Source organism: Mastacembelus armatus, chromosome 8 (assembly GCF_900324485.2).
Source record: "Mastacembelus armatus chromosome 8, fMasArm1.2, whole genome shotgun sequence".
Taxonomy (NCBI): domain Eukaryota; kingdom Metazoa; phylum Chordata; class Actinopteri; order Synbranchiformes; family Mastacembelidae; genus Mastacembelus; species Mastacembelus armatus.
In genome coordinates, this window is record NC_046640.1 from 17,411,794 (window position 1) to 17,436,259 (window position 24,466).

Sequence of the window (24,466 nt, forward strand, 5' to 3'; positions counted from 1 at the left end):
TGTTAATTTTCACACATCTAATTTTGACATGGCTGACTCTAATAACTGGTCTTCAAATACACACGAACATAATGACATGGACGGGTGTAAATGTTGTTTATTACAGATATTTAAAACCTTTTTCATCTCCCCCTTTAACACAAATATGGCTGTACCACATCACACAGGTCTTTACTGTAAATGTTGAAAAAGAGAAGAATGACAAAAAACACTTTCATAGTATTAAAGTGGGGGAGGTGTGCTGAATGGCTGTTAATAGTCTTTTGCTCCATGGTGCATCTAAAGTCATAAAAATATGGGGGACAAAGCTCTATTGAAAAACAAAAAAAAAATAAAAACAAAAGCTTAAAGTCAATAATTGATACACCTTTAGGAAAGATTTTATAATACTAAATACAAAAATACCGGGAAAATGTAAATCCCTCCATCAGTTTCATGCGGTGCACTCAAAACAGACAAGAAAACAAAGAAATTGGTTAATAAATTAACACACAAAATTAATAACTGCTTGACATCCATGACCTTTCTAATGTTAAATGTAGCGCTCTTTGTCATAACACCTCATGGTGTTGCTTGTGATCCTGCCTAGGGTCCGGTTTTAAAATTGTTGAGGAATACGTGCATACTTAATATACTGCATATACAAACCTATAAACAGATTCAAGTCCCTTTGTGGTGTTTCTGAGTATGGCTGCCTCTGACCTCCAACCATCTAACTAATAACACTGACCTGAGAAAAACACAAAGCACTAGAGCAGCTGAAAACTTCAGTGACTACTAGAACCTGATCTAACCTAGACTACCAACAGATGTCAGCATTTATTAATTCACTGGTGGACAAGTGACAATTTAAATGTGATTATTCCCTTTCTGCAACATAAAAAACGTTTTAAATGCATATAAAATGTACCAATAATTTAACTAATTTCGATCTTGCCTGTGTCACATTGTTGGAGGAGGATGAGATGGAGTTAGGGTCTGAGGCAAAGGACCTACTGGGTCAGCCAGTCTTTGAGTCTTTCAGGTAGGAGGGGAGTCAACAGAGGGACTGTGGGAGGAAGTAGCCGTCTCATGCTGTGTGATCACCGCTGTTTGAGAAGTGCTCTGTACATGGCGAAGCCCAGCACAGCAAACACTGTAGCACCAACACTTGCTCTCAGCCAGAAAGTTGAGTTCTTCAGGTCAGCCTGAGCCATGTGCCTGGGAGAAGAAGCCAGAGACAGACAGGGAGCAGGTGAGGGGAACAATGCTGCAAAATATAATGCAATGAGTGCTGTAGTGCCTTATTTTGAAATTTGTAAAACCACAGCAGTTGCCAAATGACAAAAAAAGTCATGTGCTTGGACCACTAAACAACAAATATCCTATAATATCAGTTTTAAACAGGAACACATGCTTTCTCTTGGCATTTGGTTTAGCGTTGGTTTAGGGAACAGGACCAAAACAAAACATTTAGGAGAAGAAAGAAGGAAAAGAGGGAAAGAGAAGAAACAACTACTCTAATCACACTGGGACAGAAAATCAGAAAATATAATTAATGGATAACTAAAACTGTAAAGCCCAAGAGGTGTTTTACAGCCTACACCCAAACATTGTACTGTATATCCTCAGTATATCTCAGTCCAATATTAAAATAACGCCATGTTAAATCCAAATGATCTATAGGGTGATCATTTGTTCTAAATCAAAACCATGAATTACTGATTTGCTTCACACTGAAACCCTGGTACTCCAGCAGCAGCAGAGAAAGACCCAAATGACAATCTGCTCTAACAACTCTACTCTAACTCTTTCAAGCAGCTTTTAAACAAAGACTCCAATAAATGACTCTACAACCCTCAAGGGCACAAAAGTGAATAATGACCTAACAACTTTTTTCTACCTATTACCACACCTGTAATGACACACAGTCCCCTGTCCATCCACATGTAGAATACACAGTATAACATCCTTTTCTTCACCTTTACCTGTCCGAAGAATGAGCTGCTCTGCAGAGGCCTTTATAAAGATGGACCCTCTACGCTGGAGATAGCTGAAACATGCTGCATCAGGATGAAATCCTCCTCTGACAGCAGGCAGCCCCTCCATAACCTCCACCCAGACAGCAGTCTTCCACACACACACACACACACACAAACTCAAATACAGTAGGCAGAGCTAGGTGACACTGATATAATATTAACTGGGGCTGCAACTATTGACTGTGTTCATTAGCAATTAATCTGCTTATTAGTGATCATCGTTTAATCTTTTAAATAACCAAACAAGGTTAAAATGTCAATTAAAGGTTTCAAGAGACTAGGATGGTGTTTTCAAATGTCTTATTTTCTTAGATAAACAATCTAAACACAAAAGATATTTAGTGTCAATGCAGACTATGTGAAATCCTACAAATATTCACATTTGAGAGGCTGAAACTAGAGAAATTTCATTTACACGTGTAAAATTTGAAACTGTCAAAACAAGTGATCAGATATTAAAATTGCTGATTGTTTTATGATGAACTGAGTGAACTGAGTGATTAGTTATTTCATCTGAATATTTACTATCCAAACTTAGAGCTGAGAGAAAACATAAACACAATACTAATATTTTACTCCAAAGCTTCATACTGTTTATGTCGATGGGAGTTGATTGAATAAGATTCAGCTCATTTTGTTTCTTAGCCGCACTGCTCATACTTCTCTAGGATAAGTGAAATTTAGTTTAGATGAAATTTTTTTTTTTTTAATGTTAATAGTAATACCAAAATACTTATTTCACACTATCTCTGGTACTAGATCCATCACAGTCACCCAGCTCTGCCCACCTAAAAAGCAGGCCAATCACCACACAAACCCTGAAACCATCTTGACCATTACTGCAACTGTACCTGGTTAGATGTCACTGCACACATCAACCAGTGAAGAACTACACACACAGGACATATACAGACTCTACACCACGTGGAAGCCAGATCTGAAATGTTACTGATCTGTTTGTCACCAGGTGAGATACATTTAAAAACAAGTGATTTTCAGAGTTTCCTTTGAAATTCTTTACATCTTGACAGTTTCCCTGTTTTTGTTTCTTATGTTCTCTTTTGCTGATAATGTCCTTTATATTTTACAGATAGTTTGCCAGCTGTCGTGAATTTCCCTTTTTGATCAGTTAGTACAAATCAGGGACTTGCACTTTTACAATGCAAACTGAAATCATGCTAAAACAAAAACAACACAACCCAGCAAACCAACCCACTCTTTAGAAAACATGTTGGGCATTTTAATGTGGTGTGTTGGCCCCTGATACTACCAGGGCTGACCTGTTAAGTGTCATACTATTAATAGCATCAGAGGTGAAAAAGGCATCAACACAACGGTTAGTGCTGCAGCACCACAGTATGTAGCCCTGCCTCAGTCCATGAACACCTTCCCAGCAGGTTAGTGCTTAAAAAAATCTCTTATCGGCCAAAATCAGCAAATACATCACAGACTACCGCCCAGTTCAACGCTATAAACAGGGAAACCTCCCCGTCATATTTGGAAGACCAAGCTCTCTGTGCTGTAGAGACGGACAGATGAGAAACCCATACCCAGGCGTGAGTACATGGAAAAACCTTGGTTACCAAGAGGGAGGTGGACAACGAGTGAGCCATGCAATGACAACAGCAAGCAAGTTAGCACAGGGAGAAAACATGTAAGAGGAAGAGGAAGAGGGGCAGCCAAAAACATGTGTATGAGGACCTGTAGAGTGGAAGGAAAAATACAGACGTGAAACACAAGATAGGAAAATTTGTATGAAATGATAGGGTGATTGGTAGAGTCACTAATACAATCAGTGTAAACATAAAAGAAAAACATTTTGATTTTTCACATCAGTGTGTTAAAACAAAATGAAAGAAGTCTAAACCCACAGGAGAGCCAGTCAACAGTGCTTTCACTTTAGGATATGCACAGGGTGATGCATTTCAAAATAAAATGTCTCCTGCGGGTGCAGACCTCAGTCTTAAGAATGAAAGTGAAGACAAACTGACACAGGGAAAAAAAAAATTGTAATCAATAAAACATTTTAGATAATTGAAGTTTTGTGCCAATGAGAAATGAAGAATGAGCTTTTCAGTTTGAATGAAGCATTTTGTATGCAAATATGTTTGTTAGTCAAGATTTACTGTTTGCATATCCACTGCAGGACAGGAGGGGGCAAACACACAGGGGAGTTTTAGATCATTATCATGTTATTGTATAAATTCACACCTGCAAACCATGACTCATTTACTATACAACTTTAAAATACCTTTATTTTTAAGTGCTTTGGAACGGGTCTTAATATATAATCAGTATTAATGATGACTAAATAGTTATATGTTACAGCATTATAAGCTTACATACAGCTAGTTTCATAAATATATAGTCAAATTATCCAAGATATAAAAAATTATTTATGAAAATACTGAATTAAATGGAAGTGTTTCCAATTCACAGTTTCTCTAATGCTGAATTGTTTGTGTTATGTATTGGGGTCAGTATTAGGAGTTATGCTTGCACTGCACAAGCAAACAACTTCATGCATTTTCCAAACACACTCTGCCACACTGTTACCTCCCTGGCTAGCAGCCTGCATGTTAGCTGGCACAGCACAGTCACACCTCGCTGTGTCACACTGTGCAGGGAGCAGGTGGGTTGGCTGGGGCTGGAGCAAAGACCGAGAAAGTAACAGTGACTAACATGTTTTAGCTACTTAACAGAAGTGATTAAAGCCAAAGGTCAACTAAAGTCATTTTTGGTTTGAATGTAAAACTACATGTTTTCAAAGTTCCTGTCTGTTACTCAGTGATCCAGTGACTGCCATATAATCTGTTTTATTTACGTATTTGGTGACTATTCTGTGTATTCTCGATTGCCTGCTGAACAGAGTGCAGTCCAAAGATCACCCTTTTTTTTTTTTTTTGTTAGTGAAATAACTGACAGATGACAGACAATTCAAAATCATTAGGGCTGCAAACTACATTTTTCTAGAGTCCCAGTGTGCAACTGTCATCTCCAGGGTTAATGAATAGTATCAACCTACTGATGAAGCACGAAGGTTATGTTCAACATTACATGTTGAAATCTTTTACTATTGACCCACACACCAATAGAAACAAACATGTGGGAGAGCAACAACAGTGGCGGAAGTCAGTGGAGAGACAGGGACAATTCAGATTTGTTGGAAGCTTCTGTTGACACCGATCATAACCGAGCAGTTACAAGTAAAGTAGTTACAGCAGCAAAGGATAAAAAGGGTTGATCTCCCCAAAATGATGAAAATTCAGCAACAAAGATGAAAGGCTATAGGTGTCACAAAAATATATTTTTGTGCAAGGTAAATGTTAAGTGTGGGTGTGGGAAAGAAGGAGAGCGTAGGACCCAAATGCTGGATACAGTGCTTTATTTAAATTAAGTAAAAACTAGAACAAAAGCGTCTCAAAAAGAGAGATGAGTCTTGGCTGCAGCTGGTTAGCTGGGGAGTAGTGATCCCAGGGTGAGATGGGAAGGTGAGGTGATCCATCAGGTGATGATCGACGATGCCGGCAGCCGGGGCGGTTATCCCCGATGTGACGTTCCCTTCTAGGGAAGGAGCCGGGCCGGTGTTGGCCGAGGAGGCTGGTGGCAGTGACGTGGCAGTCACTGGAGAAAGGGGGGAAACCGGCAGGTGATGACCGAAGCGGCGATCGTTGCAAGGCGGAGAGTGATGTCTTCACGGCGGCCGACGTGCCGTGCTGGGAAGATTGAAGCACCGTGTGGTGTGGCGGTCAATCAGGAGGAGATAGGTCCGTTGGCGGCGGCCGGACAGTCACCGGGAAGTGCAGCCAGGGTAAGAAAAATAAAGGGGAGAGAATAATGTCGTGACACAAACCATGTAACTTCGTCAATTCTCGGGCAGCAAACCAAAGTTAGAAAAACCCCAGGTTGTAGGGGTGACCTGGGAGGGTTTCACGGAGGTACTGGGGACGGGAGCCACATCGTGGGTGGGAGAGAAGCAGTCCAAAGTCGCTATCCTGCCTGGCCTGGACTCAGGCAGGATAGCGAGAGCTGGGTTGGACCCTGTATGGCAGAGACGTCGCTGGCACCGAGACTGCGGGACTGGAGAATCAGGCTGAGGACTTGAGATCTCATGCGATGGAACTGATGCATCGGACAGGGACGGAGGAGGCTGCTGCTGAGCGCACACGGCGAGTACCACCGGGCAGTTGGGGGCGAGTCTAAGACAATTGGAAAGCATTGAGGGACCCCTAACGAGCCATAGGCCGGTGAAGGCAGGTCTGCCGGTGAGAGGCGACGGTCCGCAGCGTGGAGACTCCTGTGTGGTGAGGAGGTCGATCGGGAGGAGACAGGTCCGTTGGTGGCGGCCGGACAGTCACCGGTAAGTGCAGCCAGGGTAAGAAAAATAAAGCTGAGAGAATCTTCTCGTGACACAAACCATATAACTTCGTCAATTCTACGGCAGCGAACCAAGGATAGCCGGAGGTATATATACCCTAAGTCACCTGGCTAAATAGGGAACAGGTGAACCCTATTGTGGCTAATTACATAAAGCTGCCATGGACCTTTGCAGGGCAAACAGGAGCCTGCTACGAAATAAAGGTCCCCAGCAGGAAGTCCCAGATGGGACACATGACAGTAAAGATTTAACCTTGTTCCCTGCAGCAGATATGCAGTGTAAACCTAACACGGAAGGAAAGCAGAGGAGCTGTCACTACGACCAGTGTTAGAGAGCTTAGGTGAAAAAGGAGCCTCTGTGTGACCCATCCTGGAGGTCCAGCCTGAGGATGAAAGACACAGAGTGGAGGAATGAGTCTATGTTAAAACACTAGATCTTATTCTATGAATGAACCTGTTGAAAACGACCCTGCAGACTTGGGCCTTAATACTGCGCAGCAGCTCCAACTTGAGGAGGTTCTGACACAGGCAATATGTGCACCTGTTGCAGGCACACATGCAGCGGAGACGGGAGTGGCTGTGGAAAGACACACAAAAATGCGTGTTTTCACCACCATACAAAGACAACACACACCAAAAAACACATACAGGAAGAGGAGGCTTAAGCCAGGCAGATAAAAACCTCTAGCCTAAACATCTGACATGGAATCTGCACTGCTGCAATTCCTACTTTAACCAACCAAAAAAGACAGACACATCTACCATGAACTTTCAAAGTCTAAAGCTCAAATGAGAACAAACACAAAGTGACACAAGGAGACGACAACCACAAAGAAATAAAGGACTAGTCACAACAAAAGGAAACTTTTTGAGGGTGGAACATGTATAACAAAATGCAAAAGCTTTCAAAATGAAAATCCTAATATTTATCTGACTACTGTGAACTTTCTTTGACTTCATTCCACCACATACTGTAAATTATGTCGAGTTTATGAATGTAAAGTTTTAAACCACCAACAGCAAACAAGATATCTCATTTCCAGACCATGACTCACCAAGACACTTTGGACATGTCTGTATCACTAAATCAGTCTTACTTTTGCTCACAGATTGATCTAATCCAAGTTAAGACAGTTTCACAAAAATAAAAAAGACAGATTTATATGGTATGAAAGGATTTCTGGCCTGATAAAATTAGATTTAATGGTCACACTGACTTTTAATTAATCTAATCTAAATTGACCAGAGAGCTTTGATGAGCTAAGACACCCTGGCACCCAATAAGAGTTAATGGATTGACCTTAAAAAAGGTTCAAGATGGCATTTGCACAATTGCCCAGACACACACACACACACACACACACACATTTAGTTTGTTTGGATTGACTCTAGCATTAGTATTCAACCTAATGAGACAACATTTTAACTTTTCTAGCAGATTTGACTCATATAGCATGTAGATGATATCTGGTGTTTTATTTTTCTGCTGATTATTAAGAGCCCACCCTGATACATGCATCCAAAGGAGAGAGTGGAGACACACTCAATAGAAAAGACCAGCAAGGTAGACAAAGATGCAGAACTCACAAAGGTGTCAGAGGTATAATACTCACGGATACATGGCCATGGTGGTAAGTCTAGTGTAGATGTCTTTGTTGGGCGCACTGGTCATGTTGCATGTGAACGGCTGGGGCGGGTGGAGCTTGTGCTTACGGCAGAACTCGTGTGGCGAGAGGCTGTAGTGCTGCCGCACTTCATGCAGGTCTGACTTGGCAGCAATCACCACACACGGTGTCTTGCTGTCTATGAAGTATTGCTGCAGAACACAAGCAGGTGGTGTAACTAGTTAGACTGTAGAAAGCAAACCATGTGCACCTCATGAGCATCTTTCTGTCTTCTGAAACACATGTCAGTTACACACCTTATACACCTTGGCACAGTATTCAAAAGAGCGTGGATTGTTGATGTCATACACCAGACAGACCACGTCACAGGTTAGGTCTGCCTCTGACAGGAAGTCAAAATCTGGCATCACCTCATGGAGCTTTTAGAGTACAGACAACATGGAGAACATGTAAAGACAGTGAGTGCATATGGATGGATTAATGTTTTCAGAAATGATCCACCACTAATCCAAAGAGCAGATGATGAGATGACTTACCAGCAGGTATTTCTCCTGACCATAAACATAGGTCGTGCTGATGGCATAGAAGGACTTGTGGTCTTCTCTAATCCGCCTTTGTTGCTGTGATGGCAAATAAGCAAGGTCAATAACAAACACCCATTAAGGCCATTTACATGTTTATGAGCTCTCACCTGTCCACTAATAAACAAACAAGACTTCAAAATAAGGCCAATTTTTAAATCCCATTTGAGATATGATATAAATGCATTTTTGCAGCAATGATTCCACTGACTTGCAGGTTTCTGCCCAGGAAAGCTTGGAGGAAGCCGCTCTTCCCGCTGCCCTGCGCCCCCAAGATGTTGCAGCGGAAGACACTGCGCTGGGTCTGTTTCTTCTGCAGATCAATGCGCTTGTTACGTGTGACTGAAAGAACAAGAAAGGCAAGAAGATTCATGAACAATGAAAACATGCAGAAATCCTGCATTTTTTAATACAGTTAATAAAAAGCAAATCTCAAACTCCATTTAAAAGATACTAAACACAAAAAGAACTGTACAGGTACTGATTAGTGGTATGGCACTTTTATTCTGAACACAAATGTGCCTATTGCTATTTACAGCTTATGTAAAAACACAGCTTATGTAACAGAGGTGAACTTAACTGCCAACTCTTACCTGTAATGGCAGCTGCTTGGGACTCCTGTTCATAGATGATAGAGTAGCCAAGGTAACCTAAATACTCCAAACTACGCTGTACATCAAGATATGTTGTTAACCTGCCACAATAAGCCATAAGTCATGATGAGTCCAACATGTTTTTAACATTTACATTGATTTATCAGATGACCACTGTGCTCTACATGTGTGATGTACATATATGGTCTACAGTGAATACATTCAGGTTGTATCAAACTGAATCAGAGGCAAGTGTGTGTATTTATAGAAACGTCCCACACTCACGTCCACTGAGAGAGGTATCCCTGGTATGTGATCCATCCCTGATCGTTAGTGCAAACCGTGTTGTTGACGTCTGGGCCCCAGGGCATGTATGGAAACACTTTGAACAAGTCCTTCACCTCCTCAGGCGACAGAGCACAGTCTCTGTCCTGCAACACAGACACATATGAAATGCATCAAAAGCATGAGGTTTTTGTGAATTGACTTAGCACACAGTAATAGTCTAAAATATTAATCAAAATGAAAACCAGATGCATGTATGTTCTACAACAAAGAACCAAGATGTGTGATCACTAACTTTGTCATGTTTGTCAAAGACACTCTGAAGGAAGAGGTAAGCATTGTGGTTAAGCTCTGTGGTGCAGTCTGGAGGGATCTTTATCCTGCAATAAATGGAGATACACAAACATGAATAGATGAGAAAGCTGTGAAGCACAGGACAGGGATCATGGAATCACAAATATCTGACACTGCCTTCAAACAACATAAACAAAATAAACAACTTCTCATCAGGTCATAAAGATAACCAAATCAAAGTCATTTTAAATGAGGAACAAAGCATCAATATGAGGAACAAGGCATCAATATGACTACAGATTATCACATTAAGACACTGTATGTTAATGTTCTAAAAAATGTTGAGTTCTACAAATCCATAAAACACTATCTACACCAAAATGTTCTGCAAATAAGCAGATTGAGCAAAGTAGAAGCTCTGTTTAGACATCTACCTCCTTCCTGTACCCACTGTGCCTTTTGAATTCAAAAGTAAAAAGCATAAATGTCACTGGGATGCACTCACATTGGGAACAGATATTCCTGGGTGAGCTCCAGGTCATCATCATAACCAAACCTCCTCAGCACAGTCCAAGTGGTCTCATGTCGACCTCTCTGTATGAAGAGGGTGTGCAGGAACAGGAAACCTGCGATAAAGGACGGACGCAGGAGAAGAGATGGAGTCAGCAGTGAGAGTTAGTCACAGTGATTGTCACTGTCTGAAAAGAATGAGCCCAGAAATTAGAAGAAAATGGAGACCATTGAAGAGGCATGAGGAAGGGTAAGTCTTAAAAGAGGAGGAATATGTAAACAAAAAACAGGAGAGTTTCAGACCTTTGAGTGTGAGTCCATTGTCTTTTACTCCATCTGTCATGTTCCTCCTGACCACATTCTTCACATCCTCTAAGGCCTGAGGTGCCAGTGGTGTGTTGAAACACGTTCTCTACATACATACACAACAAGCAATTAATTAACCCAAAAGAACTTGTGTAGGAAGAAAAACAACTTTGCTTCAGGTCTAAAACCTCTTCCTCAAACCAGTCGAGCAGTGTTCCTGAAAAACAACACTAAGCCAATGCTTCAAGTTGAACTAGTAATGGAATTGTAAGCATCCTCACTTCTAAGCCCTCATGTAGTCATGAAAAAGGTTTTGACAGTGAGACTGATGAGTGAAAATCATTACCTGGAAGAAGTTGAGCTCATTGTCATTAAGGATGCCATCATTGTCCAGATCAGACACTTTAAAGATCCTAGTTAAAGCCTTAATACAAGAAGACTTCAGCTGTAACACAGAAAAAAGGATTAATACAGTTGGTTTCATATTAACGCACTAACTACTACTTCAAACCAATCATTTTTATTCTAGCATGACAAACTTTATATTGACAATTTAAAAAACTGCAGATTGGCTAATAACTGATGCACTTTATCAGGTCATTATTGGGGATCATTATGAATACGGTGCATTGAATTGTGTCATAGCCTACTTCATTTATTACTCAGTACTTCAAAACAAATCTCTCTCACAGCAGAGAGTTTGATGTGACAGTAGGAAAATCACAGGTGTAAATAAAATTTCTGATGAAAAAAAAAAAATCAAATTTAGCTTCCTCAGGTTCAGGGTCCTGGTGTTGTCTATGCTGATTCATAAAGACACTTCCCAGAACATAGCCCACCTCCTTCTCCTCTGGGCAGTACAGGGGTCCTGTTGGGTGGAGAACGGCCTTCTGGGCGTAGTAGAACAGCTCAGAGATGTTCTTCAGGTTTTTGGCAGAGCACTGAGGACACAGAGGCCACCTGTGAGTGTGAACATCCTGAGCAAGAGCAACTTCTGAGTAAAATTATCAGCAGATATCAAACTCATCTTCACAAACCTGAATGGTTTTCTATTACACTCTGCACCTCCCTATAGAAGCTAAGTACATTTGCTCAAGCCCTGTACTTGAGTTATTGAGGATTGTTGGTACTTGAATATTTAATTTGATGCTATTTAATACTTGTACTTCACCACAGTCCAGTGGAAAATAGTGTACTAGATGACTTAAAATCCCAATGATGGAGATATACTGTAAAATACAATGCATTATTATTAATAATACATGCAGGGCTTTCAATAACAGAGTATGTAAAGTGTTCTACTGTGATTTCTACCGTGATTTCTACCTAAGTAAAAAGTAGACCTGGTTGAACAGAGAACAGAAAAACCCTGGTGTGACTTCACTCTGTGTATGTGCCTTCCCTCACGTCCTCCTTATTTCCTTCTTTAACCTTGTAACTGATCTAGCTGAGGAAAGCATGGCTGAGCAGTCTCATGTGACAGAGGGAAATCTGAATTAAACAGTAATGCAGACCGTGGCCAGCTCCCTCTCAACACACTCACGGTCAATCAGTCAGCAGGCACTGGCCTCAGAGTGCAGGGCTCAGGAATATAAACCTATCAATCACTTCATCAGAGTGTAAGTGGAGTGAGGAGCTGGACTGCAGTTCTAAGGAGCTGGGGACCCATCTGTCCTGCATACAGCCTGCCTCACTCTGACAGTCACAGCCTGTATTGAATTTTCAATCAGCATTTCATATTTCATTTGCCACTTCATCACTTACAAGTGCTTTATCACTCTGGCATTTAAACAGCCCTGCCTCAGTGAAGCCAAACAGTGGTTTTAAGCATTATTGTGTTTGCGCTGATCTCTTACCTCTACACAGGTCTCAATATCCTGGTACTGATTCATGATTGGCAGGATGGTCTCCATGCTGCTGTGTTCCACCAAGTCAGATTTGTTTCCCACAAGGATCAGTGGAACCCTGCCATTTAGTAAAGCCATTTGTTACCACATTATACCTGCCATTAACATTTTCTGTCTGCCCCCACGCCAATATGAGTATTTGTTCACACACCTGCTATCCTTGTCTGTTCTGTCATTTATGAGGGGAATCCAATGGCTCGTCACCTAGAGGACAAAAACACAACATCCAGCCCAACATTGACCACAACCACAGATTTGTGATCACTAACATAATCACAGTATGTCATGTTTCAAATTCTGGACATACAATGCAAAGCAGAAACAGAAACATTCTCACCTTTTCAATAGACTTCTTGTTGTTGACTGAGTAAACTATGCAGATAACATTCGCCTATAGGCAAACACCAACATTAGCTTGTGATACATATAATACATGGGATGTATAAAACAACAGCAGATAAAAATACATCAAACTAACCTTGGATATTTCTTGATACAGCTGCTCGTCTGACTGCTCTGCTTCTAAAAAATGCAAAGAGGCAAATCAGTGCAGTGTTTCACATTTAATCAAGCCTCACTATTTACTTCTGCTGACACCATTATCATTAATTAAGTCTTAGATTGGACTTTAGCCAGTTCTATTCAGTTTAAAAATGCCTTCAACTGGCATAACATGAATGTGTTTGTTTGTGCATGTGTGTTTAGTCAAGGCAGGTTTACCTGAATAGTCCACAATGTGTGTGGGGACCCTCTCTGGGGTGACATCAGCTGGGATGGTGATCTCCTCAGCTCGGAGGGGAACCTGGAAGGTGACAAATGATATAAATGTGAACAAGAAGAAAATTTTACTAATACTACAAAAGCCTTGAATATTAATAATTTTCACACGTTAATCTCTAAACAACAGTCAAAACTACAGTATTAACTGTCCAACCTACACAGAAATATACAGTCAGGATGTGTGAGTAAACTACACAGCAACCAGGATGATGTCAACTCCTCTATGGTTGGCTGTTGGCACATACCTCATCAGGAAACTCCTCACTGACCAAGGACATAATCAGTGATGTCTTCCCGACCTTGGCTGCATGGACACAGGAAAACACTTCTATTACAATCTGACACAGCACATGTCTTTTACAGACCATAGTTCATTTACATGGGACATTATATTATGTGTTAAGTGACAGGGAAGACAGAAGGGTCACTAAGAGGAGTAAAAGTTAGTTGTCAAGGGCCACAATTCTTAAACAAACACCTAACAAATTCCAGTAGAAAACAACATGGTGAGCAGTTAAGTTGCCTTATTAATATTTTATCAATGCATTATCTCTACAACTTCCATGGGCCCTTCCTTTGGTTCCAATGAGAAATGCTTTTGCATTTACAATGATGAAAATATTACTCTAACTCCAGTTTTCACAAGCTACTAGTGTGCCACCACATTAACTGATAAAGTAATTTTTATTACAGCTAAACAATTAAATCCTTTCATTTACTGACAGTAAATTAACTATTTTATGATTATTATTTATTCATTAGTCATTTATAAGAAAAAATGACAGACTAGTTCCAACAAATTTGAGAATGTATTGATTTTATATCACTGTAAAGTGAAACTACCTTATGCTCTAAAAAATCATGATGCAAAGTTTTCACTATTTTCAAAGTCACAAAATGTAAGAAAAATTAACTGAAGATACAGTCATCTATGTCAATCAATAGTGAAAACAGTCATTATATTTAAGTGATAACTGCAGGCCTGGTTTGCACTAACACTTGCCTCTCATTGCCCTGACAGGACAGCTGAGAAACCCCACAAACTGTGCTCCACTGAACTTCACAACACTGAAACTGGCACATAGCTGCACGTCTCTCTGGAACCGTCAGTAACAGCTCATCTAACGTGGCATCCTGCACAGCCACAACTAAAATATAAATAGCACTGCCAACACGCGCATTACATAGAACAAATGCTACAGGAAAAACATGGTTTGTCAGGATTAGACCTGTTGCTGTTTTGCCTGATTTCTGCCCTCAACCCATGGCAAGATCAAAACCTTGTAACCAAGAGCATTTTCCCATAAAATGCTGCTTAAAATACCATGTATCTCTGTCAAATAGCTAGGAGTGATGAATCATTTAGGCAAGTTATGAACACCAAATAGTAGCTGGATCCAGCATCTCGAGTCCAAAATAACAAGCCTGTAATAAATATTGTGCTACACAGTTCTTTGTGAACCACTTAGCCATTTACACCTGGAGGTTACTGTTAAACTGTATTATCCATCCATCCATTTTCTATACCCACTTATTCCTTAACCAGGGTCAGGAGGATCTGCTGGAGCCTATTAAACTGTATTATGTAAACTCAAATGGTCCTCAGATTTTATTTTATTTTATTATTATGAATAGTAGTAGATTGAGTGTCATGATATGTTCAGCTGCAACCAGACTAGATAAGATAAAAAGGCCCACCAACGGCTGTATTTCCTAAAGAGGCTCAAGAGGGCCTCACATCATGTGTCACTGTGGTGGACAAAATCTGCTGTGCTGCAGACAGGTAATTAGGTCTGCAGAGCAGCAGTTTTCCATGATATTTACATCAGTCGGTGCAGGAATAGGGCTGCAAGTATCATGAAAGACACCGCTCATGGACTGTTTACCCCCCCCCCCCCAAGAAAAGGTTGTGCATTCATAGAAGACTCTTCATGTGCAATAACAGCCACACACTACAGACTCTTCATGTGCAATAACAGCCACACACTATAGACTCTTCATGTGTAATAACAGCCACACACTACAGACTCTTCATGTGCAATAACAGCCACACACTACAGACTCTTCATGTGCAATAACAGCCACACACTACACACTCTTCATGTGCAATAACAGCCACACACTACAGATTCGTCATGTGCAATAACAGCCACACACTACACACTCTTCATGTGCAATAACAGCCACACACTACACACTCTTCATGTGCAATACCAGTCACACACTATAGACTCTTCATGTGCAATAACAGGCACACACTTCAGACTCTTCATGTGCAATAACAGGCACACACTACACACTCTTCATGTGCAATAACAGCCACACACTACAGATTCGTCATGTGCAATAACAGCCACACACTACACACTCTTCATGTGCAATAACAGTCACACACTAGAGATTTGTCATGTGCAATAACAGGCACACACTACAGATTCGTCATGTGCAATAACAGCCACACAATACACACTCTTCATGTGCAATAACAGTCACACACTAGAGACTCGTCATGTGCAATAACAGGCACACACTACAGACTCTTCATGTGCAATAACAGCCACACACTACACACTCTTCATGTGCAATAACAGGCACACACTACAGACTCGTCATGTGCATTAACAGCCACACACTACAGACTCTTCATGTGCAATAACAGGCACACACTACAGACTCGTCATGTGCATTAACAGCCACACACTACAGACTCGTCATGTGCATTAACAGCCACACACTACAGACTCTTCATGTGCAATAACAGTCACACACTACAGACTCTTCATGTGCAATAACAGCCACACACTACAGACTCTTCATGTGCAATAACAGCCACACACTACACACTCTTCATGTGCAATAACAGCCACACACTACACACTCTTCATGTGCAATACCAGTCACACACTATAGACTCCTCATGTGCAATAACAGGCACACACTACAGACTCTTCATGTGCAATAACAGGCACACACTACAGACTCTTCATGTGCAATAACAGCCACACACTACAGATTCGTCATGTGCAATAACAGCCACACACTACACACTCTTCATGTGCAATAACAGTCACACACTAGAGACTCGTCATGTGCAATAACAGGCACACACTACAGATTCGTCATGTGCAATAACAGCCACACAATACACACTCTTCATGTGCAATAACAGGCACACACTACAGACTCTTCATGTGCAATAACAGCCACACACTACAGACTCTTCATGTGCAATAACAGGCACACACTACAGACTCTTCATGTGCAATAACAGGCACACACTACAGACTCTTCATGTGCAATAACAGTCACACACTACAGACTCTTCATGTGCAATAACAGGCACACACTACAGACTCCTCATGTGCAATAACAGCCACACACTACAGACTCTTCATGTGCAATAACAGGCACACACTACACACTCTTCATGTGCAATAACAGCCACACACTACACACTCTTCATGTGCAATACCAGTCACACACTATAGACTCCTCATGTGCAATAACAGGCACACACTACAGACTCTTCATGTGCAATAACAGGCACACACTACAGACTCTTCATGTGCAATAACAGCCACACACTACAGATTCGTCATGTGCAATAACAGCCACACACTACACACTCTTCATGTGCAATAACAGTCACACACTAGAGACTCGTCATGTGCAATAACAGGCACACACTACAGATTCGTCATGTGCAATAACAGCCACACAATACACACTCTTCATGTGCAATAACAGGCACACACTACAGACTCTTCATGTGCAATAACAGCCACACACTACAGACTCTTCATGTGCAATAACAGGCACACACTACAGACTCTTCATGTGCAATAACAGCCACACACTACAGATTCGTCATGTGCAATAACAGCCACACACTACACACTCTTCATGTGCAATAACAGTCACACACTAGAGACTCGTCATGTGCAATAACAGGCACACACTACAGATTCGTCATGTGCAATAACAGCCACACACTACAGACTCTTCATGTGCAATAACAGGCACACACTACAGACTCGTCATGTGCATTAACAGCCACACACTACAGACTCTTCATGTGCAATAACAGGCACACACTACAGACTCTTCATGTGCAATAACAGGCACACACTACAGACTCGTCATGTGCAATAACAGGCACACACTACAGACTCTTCATGTGCAATAACAGGCACACACTACAGACTCTTCATGTGCAATAACAGTCACACACTACAGACTCTTCATGTGCAATAACAGGCACACACTACAGACTCTTCATGTGCAATAACAGTCACACACTACAGACTCTTCATGTGCAATAACAGGCACACACTACAGACTCTTCATGTGCAATAACAGCCACACATTACACACTCTTCATGTGCAATAACAGTCACACACTAGAGACTCGTCATGTGCAATAACAGCCACACACTACAGACTCTTCATGTGCAATAACAGGCACACACTACAGACTCTTCATGTGCAATAACAGTCACACACTACAGACTCTTCATGTGCAATAACAGGCACACACTACAGACTCTTCATGTGCAATAACAGCCACACATTACACACTCTTCATGTGCAATAACAGTCACACACTACAGACTCTTCATGTGCAATAACAGCCACACACTACACACTCTTCATGTGCAATAACAGTCACACACTAGAGACTCGTCATGTGCAATAACAGGCACACACTACAGATTCGTCATGTGCAATAACAGCCACACACTACAGACTCTTCATGTGCAATAACAGGCACACACTACAGACTCGTCATGTGCATTAACAGCCACACACTACAGACTCTTCATGTGCAATAACAGGCACACACTACAGACTCTTCATGTGCAATAACAGGCACACACTACAGACTCGTCATGTGCAATAACAGGCACACACTACAGACTCTTCATGTGCAATAACAGGCACACACTACAGACTCTTCATGTGCAATAACAGTCACACACTACAGACTCTTCATGTGCAATAACAGGCACACACTACAGACTCCTCATGTGCAATAACAGTCACACACTACAGACTCTTCATGTGCAATAACAGGCACACACTACAGACTCTTCATGTGCAATAACAGCCACACATTACAGACTCGTCATGTGCAATAACAGGCACACACTAGACTCTTGTGCAATAATACTTTAATATGTATGTGCAATTATCAATTCCCATGTGCACTTTTTTTTATATTGCAGTATTTTTTGTTTGCTCAGTTCTGTGGATTCTATAAATATTATTTTATTTTTGCTGTTTTATAGATTCTAGTGTTCATTTTACAACTTCTGTCACTGAGTGGTTACTCTTAACCTAATTATAGACCGAACAGACCAACTAAACTAACCTCTCCATGTAATCACAATGCTGTGTGAATCTGTTAGCAGTAGCATTAGCTCTTTCAGTAGCATTTTAGCATTCACCTCGGGATTAAAGACAGCTGCTACTTACGTTCCCCAACAAGCAAGATCCTCACGTCCTTTCTCATGTTTGAGCTTCTCTCCCTGTTCAGAAAGGACAGTCTTTACTGTTGCATGTAGTCCTCTGGATGTCGTCCTCCTCCAGCAGTTTACCTAACCTCAGGCCTGCGCACTCGGTTCCTGTCGCTGTCAAACTCCCGGCGCCTTTGTAGGACAAAACGGACGGAGCGTTTTCCGCTCACCTTCGTGTTTTCCACGCGGTTCCTCCCAATTTGCGACTTATCGGCTCAGCCCAAATGTCATTTAAAAAGTCGTCTGTGGCACATACCTCTGTAATTTCATGTTAGTCACATTCTTTTTGGCGCTTGCATAGCATTTCGCAGTGGATGTTTCACGAGCATGCCCAACCTCCAGTACCCGGCAACTACAGAAAGCCGCACAGGACAAGCGACAGATACATTTCCAAACACGTTATGCTGCCCTCTGGCGTCACGAAAAGGAACTGCACCTGCTTTCATGATTCCTGTTTGTGAATGCCATCCACTGTGAAATATTGTATAGTATATAACTTCTGAGAACATTTAAAAATACAATTATTCACATGCGTGACATTAGTGAAAAATAATAGAAAAAATGTAGAATAATTAAGTTTTCAAATCTCTGTTTTTACTTAAACATGTACACATTTATCACAGGGCCACACAGAGACAAACAACCTCACACACTCACACTCACTCCTATGGGAAATTTAGAGTCACCAATCAACCTGACATACATGTTTTTGGACTGTGGGAGTAAACTAGAGTACCTGGAGAAAACCCATACATGCACAGGGAGAACATGCAAACTCCACACAGAAAGGCCCCTGATGGGTTTCGACCAATAACCTTCTTGCTGTGAGGCAACAGTGCTACCACCAAGCCATCATAAGATAAGATAAGATAAGAAACCTGTATTTGCCCCACAATGGGGAAAAGGCATTGTTGCAACAGCAAAGTACACAGCAGAGTGCCAGAAGTAGCAAAGATGTAAGATAAATAAGAAACAAATATATTAAAATATATTAAAATATATGCCTTATGTGTAGTTTGGTTGATCTTACTTCAGTGTATATTTGCATTTATTTATTTAAACTACTCATTGTTTAAAAACGTAGGTTTTTTTTTTTTTTTGGCATAGTGTCATGAAACATGTTCACTTCCAGTGTAAAATGACAGGAAATTTGAAACATAAAAATTATGAAACATAAAAATAGCATGTTACAGGAGTACACCACAGGAGTGTATTTTTGGTCAAAAAAGGTGGATTTTAAAATTGATACAGTATTTGCTGAAGCTGGACATACATGTCAGTCGAAATAATTATATGGAAATCTTTAATGCACACTATGGTACAGTCAGAATTATGAGACTCGGGAACAACTGTGCAAAAAAGCAGGTGGTTGTTCATCCAGTGTGCTGCTGTAGTTCGATACCTTTGCTTTCAAACAGAGCTGCCTTCTCTCCATCTTGTCCTCACACTTCTCTGTAGTTCATCGTTTATACTTGAAATTGGCTTCAGCTGAAATAAGAAATGAATATTAGTGTCAGGTCATACAGATACAAAACACAGTGGTGGAACCTGATGAGTTTTTGTTGTGTGGTGTACAGGTTTATGCAAGCATGAAGATGTGTTTGAGTGCAGGTGGATATTTCCCCTGTAGCAGGTTAACGGTATTATCCGCAGCATCCCAGATAACTCAATAAACCTTATTAGACTGCAGCATGAATTGCAATGTTAGTGTGTCCATTGCTTTAGTCCACACTGAAATATCTCAACGGTTATTGGTTAGATTAAATTTTAAGGTTAAATTTGCAGTGGCAATCATTCTCGCTGATGTTACTGTTACACTGACTTTTCCATAAGCACAGGGAGCAGACAGGAATTGCTAATATGTGTGTGTGTTGTACTTTCTGGCCTTGCTTACTGGTATAATCCTGCGGGGCCATGGGCCTGGACATGACTTGTCTGAGGACATCCAACCACTCTCTCTGCTCCCTCTCCTGCTCGCACATGAAGACAAACTGTCGCTCGGGCGTCTCCACCATAACACCAAACTTCCACTTATTCCCCCGAGCCTGCTTTGGGATGCACTCCTTCACGCAATAACCTTTGCTCTCTGTGCCAATGAAAATGACTCCTAACTCCTCCGCATCCTACATTCCCAATAACAAAAAACATTCAATGGTGGTGGTTAAAGTGTGTGGCATGCATTATAAGCAAACAGCACTAAGTTAGAAAAAGATGTTTTGTTCTTACCAACTTGCCTTTGAAGTAAAGCAACTTCCTGCTTTGAGAGTCCAAACTAAACCACCTCTTTTTGAATGGCTCTGTTAGCTGTAAAAAACACATTTAATGCATATAATGTATTTAATTTATAAAACAGAACAGGTTTGTCCAAGTACCATTTCCTCAACTCAGTGTACCATACATTATATTACTATACAGTATACATCAGTCTTGCAAAATATGCAGTACAAGTGTATGTAGAAGGAACAGAAACTCACATTAATAAACAACAAAACATATTACTGTCAAGACAAAACAAGACAAAGTACTGAAAGATTAATGAAATGAACAAATGTAGAAATAAGTTTCTTGTTTTTGTTTCTTTAATAACTTACTGATGGGCCTGTCTTCTCCATGAACCCCTCTTTGAGGTAGTTTCTTGTTATCTTTGGTATCAGCTGACAAAGAACAGTTAAAGTTGACACATGTTAAGTTTTAAAACATAAAAACAAAGAGACAAGTTTCTTTTTAATTGCTGTGGGCTTTGCTGAAATAAGAAAGCAATGCATTTATGTACCTATTTATTTCTTTCGTGTGGTTATTTCATTTAATGTTCTGTTCAGTTTCTTTAAGATACAACTACTAGGTGTTTTAAAAAACTCTGCATTGGATAAATTGACATTTTTTCAAGTACTGAGTGTCTCTAATGTGAAAGGTGACTATGACAAAACTATGTGAGATTTATTTATTTAGGTTTTGAAAAGGTCTGAGACTTACTTCTTCATCACTTCCAGTCGGGTATGCTGTCTTCAGGTAGGCATAGCGAGCAGCACGAATGGCGTTGTACCATGTGACTATTTCCTAGAGCAGAAAAAGAAACACTGAGCTTCCACACAGCCCAAAAAGTTACTGTATTACAATCAGAATCAAACCTCATGGTTAATTTCATTTAAACGTTGGATTATCATGCAGGCCCACCTCAGGGCACTCATGATAAACATAGAGGTTCCTGGTGTGAGTGTCCTCTTGGTAGGTGAGCTGCAGCCCATGAGGATGACTAATCTTCTCTGGCTGAAAGGTGGCGTTTAGGTCCTTGATGGAGATCACTGCCTTGGGGCCTTTGGACTCCTAGATCACATATATATATATAGGTGTGCACTTCAGATTTGTTAGAAAGGCCACACCAACTGGCTCGAATTAGTGTTTGTGTGCTTATTTTTGACCATGTTGGTCTGTTTTTGGTTCAGACTGAAATATCTCCACAATTATTAGATGGGCTTCCATTGAAATTTGGTGCAGACATTCACAGATCCCAGATCCCAATTTCAATTGTTTAAAAATTAAGTTAATTTATGTCATACAATGTAGGGAGGGAACTCACATCTTCCTTGTTGTAGTAAGTCAGGGTAAATTCCCTATCTGACAGCACAAACTTCCTCTTTAGAAACTGCATGTTGTCTTTTCCTTTCTTCCACAGGATCCCTTCATAGAAACCTGGTAACAATCCAAAGAATCTCACTCAAAGTGAAAATGGTTTGGAGAGAAAATGGTGGACAAACATTTTGCAAACCATGACAGTCTGGCCAGGTTTCACTTCCTGGATCTCTCACTGTGCAAAGAACAGGTTTTTCTGCAAGTTTATGAGGAAACACGGTATTTATGCTGTTTATTAACACACTGATAGAGACGTGAGTTCTACAATAGATAGTGAAAACACTACCTGTGGTATAGGAAATTGGGGGATACTTGGTTTCTCCTGTGAATTCCATCCTTTCATATTTAGCCCGAATCCACTGCTCTCTCAGGACCCTGCAGTTCAAGGGCAAACATAAAGCATGAGAGATCACTATATGATTCATCAGGCTTTGATCTAACAGCAGAAATCCCTCCATATTTCACTTCTACTGTCAATGGTTACACTTCTCTATTTATTGCGGCTAAGCCCTGTCAGCAGTATGTGACTGGTTAGGAACAGTGGCAAATATAACCAAAAATTTCATAATTTAATTTCCATTAGATCATTAAATCTGTTTTGTAAAGAATAAATTCTTACTCATAGTCCTTTTGCTGGGGCTGATAGTAATACACTGGAACAGCTTTCTCATACAGAGCTCTGGCACTGGCGTTGCCATTGGATTTCATGAACTTTCCAGGTCCCAAAAAGACACATAAAAAGATTACACATGGCCACACTGTCACATTAGGAACTACTACGTTATCAAAACAATAACAGTTTATCTGAGATGTGGACTTGATAAATCTGGTCATACTGCCACCAGTTGATCCTCCCAGTAGTCCAGCTGTATGGATTTGACCCTGTTGGACATGCTGCGATGGACGCCGGAGCAGTTCAGACACACAAACACACCCAGCTTGTAGGATGCCCAGTCTGGATCTGAGGAGAGGTTCAGATGCAACACTTTGTACTGACATTAGGGTTAGGGTCCTAATTATGTACACTTACTTATGTATTGTAGACTTTTTCATGCACCACTTTCAGGAATGTGTACATTATTTCTTCTCATTTCATGTAGGTGTATTTACTTTTTTATTTAGAAAAGTCAGTCTGTTTGGTTTGTGGCCCCTGTTAAAAAGCAGTGTCTGGTTGTTGTTGTTGTCATGTGTTTGATAACTGAGTCTGAATTTTCCCTCTAAACGTCTGAGACAGTTTCATCTAAATATCTAAAAAAAAAAAAAAAAAAAAAAAAAAACTGTCCAAAACAGGAATTCTGATAGTGCAGAATAACTTTTTCTTTCTCCACAACCAGCTGCAGTAAAACAGCAAAGGACAATTCTATACAGAAGCAGTATTTTCAACATTTTAACGCGTACATTTAGATTTTAATATGTTTGTTTTCTACAAACAGTCTGCTCAGGGTAATCTAACTGATGATTTGTGGTTTTGTCTCAAAAGACAATCACATGAAACGCTGGAAGCTGAGATAAAATGTGAGTACAGTAGCTGAGCTTAAAACAGAAAGCAGGGCTATGAATGTCTGTTTAGCACACAAACCTATCACTGATAATCGGTGGATGGATTTGGCACGGGTCTATTTCTTACCTGGCGCACCGCAGTCTGCGCACCGACTGTTGTCTGGCCGCTTCAGCAGTTCCAGTAGGATCTTTTTGTTTTTCTCACGGTTTGCCATTTGGAATCAATCAGTATTCCTTCCAACACAACTACAAATCCCGCCGTCGAAACAAAGCATGGTGGTCACATACTTTCACTTGTGGTGTAACGCCACACACAAATGATCGTATGAAAGCTGGAACTTGCGACAGAAACCTACGTTTTGAATGTCACAATACAAAACTGACACGGACCTCCCTTCTCCGGAGCGCGGCCGGAGGGACTGTCACTAAAAAGTACTTTTGTCACAGGGAGTTGTAGTTTTATTAACAGCTACCTTTCCACGGTGCTTTACTCCGAGTTTCTTTCAATCGGCTGAACTCACCAGCTGCCAGATGTTTGTAC

The 24,466-nt window shown here is 40.8% G+C and overlaps 2 protein-coding genes across 12 annotated transcripts; both read right to left on the minus strand.

Moving 5' to 3' along the window:
- Positions 1–80: 80 nt before the first annotated feature.
- rhot1a (ras homolog family member T1a) lies at positions 81–19,187 on the minus strand. 9 transcript variants are annotated; one of them, XM_026324282.2, is made up of 21 exons: positions 18,755–19,185; positions 13,525–13,583; positions 13,220–13,301; positions 12,978–13,021; positions 12,837–12,890; positions 12,651–12,703; positions 12,449–12,557; positions 11,432–11,533; positions 10,939–11,037; positions 10,590–10,698; positions 10,282–10,402; positions 9,778–9,862; positions 9,483–9,628; positions 9,198–9,298; positions 8,816–8,946; positions 8,560–8,643; positions 8,320–8,442; positions 8,012–8,214; positions 6,853–6,975; positions 1,968–2,109; positions 1,066–1,200 (listed from the first exon to the last, which is right to left on the minus strand). In XM_026324282.2, the coding sequence occupies exons 1-20, from the start codon at positions 18,789–18,791 to the stop codon at positions 2,001–2,003; spliced, it is 1,974 nt and encodes a 657-aa protein (XP_026180067.1). In that variant the 5' UTR covers positions 18,792–19,185; the 3' UTR covers positions 1,066–1,200; positions 1,968–2,000. The 9 variants fall into 9 exon arrangements, with proteins under 9 accessions (XP_026180066.1, XP_026180071.1, XP_026180067.1 ...); XM_026324288.2 differs by lacking the exon at positions 1,066–1,200 and adding an exon at positions 4,570–4,668 and having other exon boundaries at positions 2,102–3,722; positions 18,755–19,187; XM_026324281.2 differs by lacking the exon at positions 1,968–2,109 and having other exon boundaries at positions 81–1,200; positions 18,755–19,182.
- A 795-nt stretch (positions 19,188–19,982) lies between these two features.
- Positions 19,983–24,444, minus strand: adap2 (ArfGAP with dual PH domains 2). 3 transcript variants are annotated; one of them, XM_026326078.1, is made up of 11 exons: positions 24,053–24,440; positions 23,262–23,410; positions 23,045–23,136; positions 22,712–22,800; positions 22,373–22,485; positions 21,970–22,119; positions 21,769–21,852; positions 21,387–21,449; positions 21,022–21,099; positions 20,690–20,918; positions 19,983–20,283 (listed from the first exon to the last, which is right to left on the minus strand). In XM_026326078.1, the coding sequence occupies exons 1-11, from the start codon at positions 24,138–24,140 to the stop codon at positions 20,255–20,257; spliced, it is 1,164 nt and encodes a 387-aa protein (XP_026181863.1). In that variant the 5' UTR covers positions 24,141–24,440; the 3' UTR covers positions 19,983–20,254. The 3 variants fall into 3 exon arrangements, with proteins under 3 accessions (XP_026181863.1, XP_026181864.1, XP_026181865.1); XM_026326079.1 differs by having other exon boundaries at positions 23,262–23,386; positions 24,053–24,437; XM_026326080.1 differs by lacking the exon at positions 19,983–20,283 and having other exon boundaries at positions 20,696–20,918; positions 21,030–21,099; positions 24,053–24,444.
- Between the last annotated feature and the right edge of the window lie 22 nt (positions 24,445–24,466).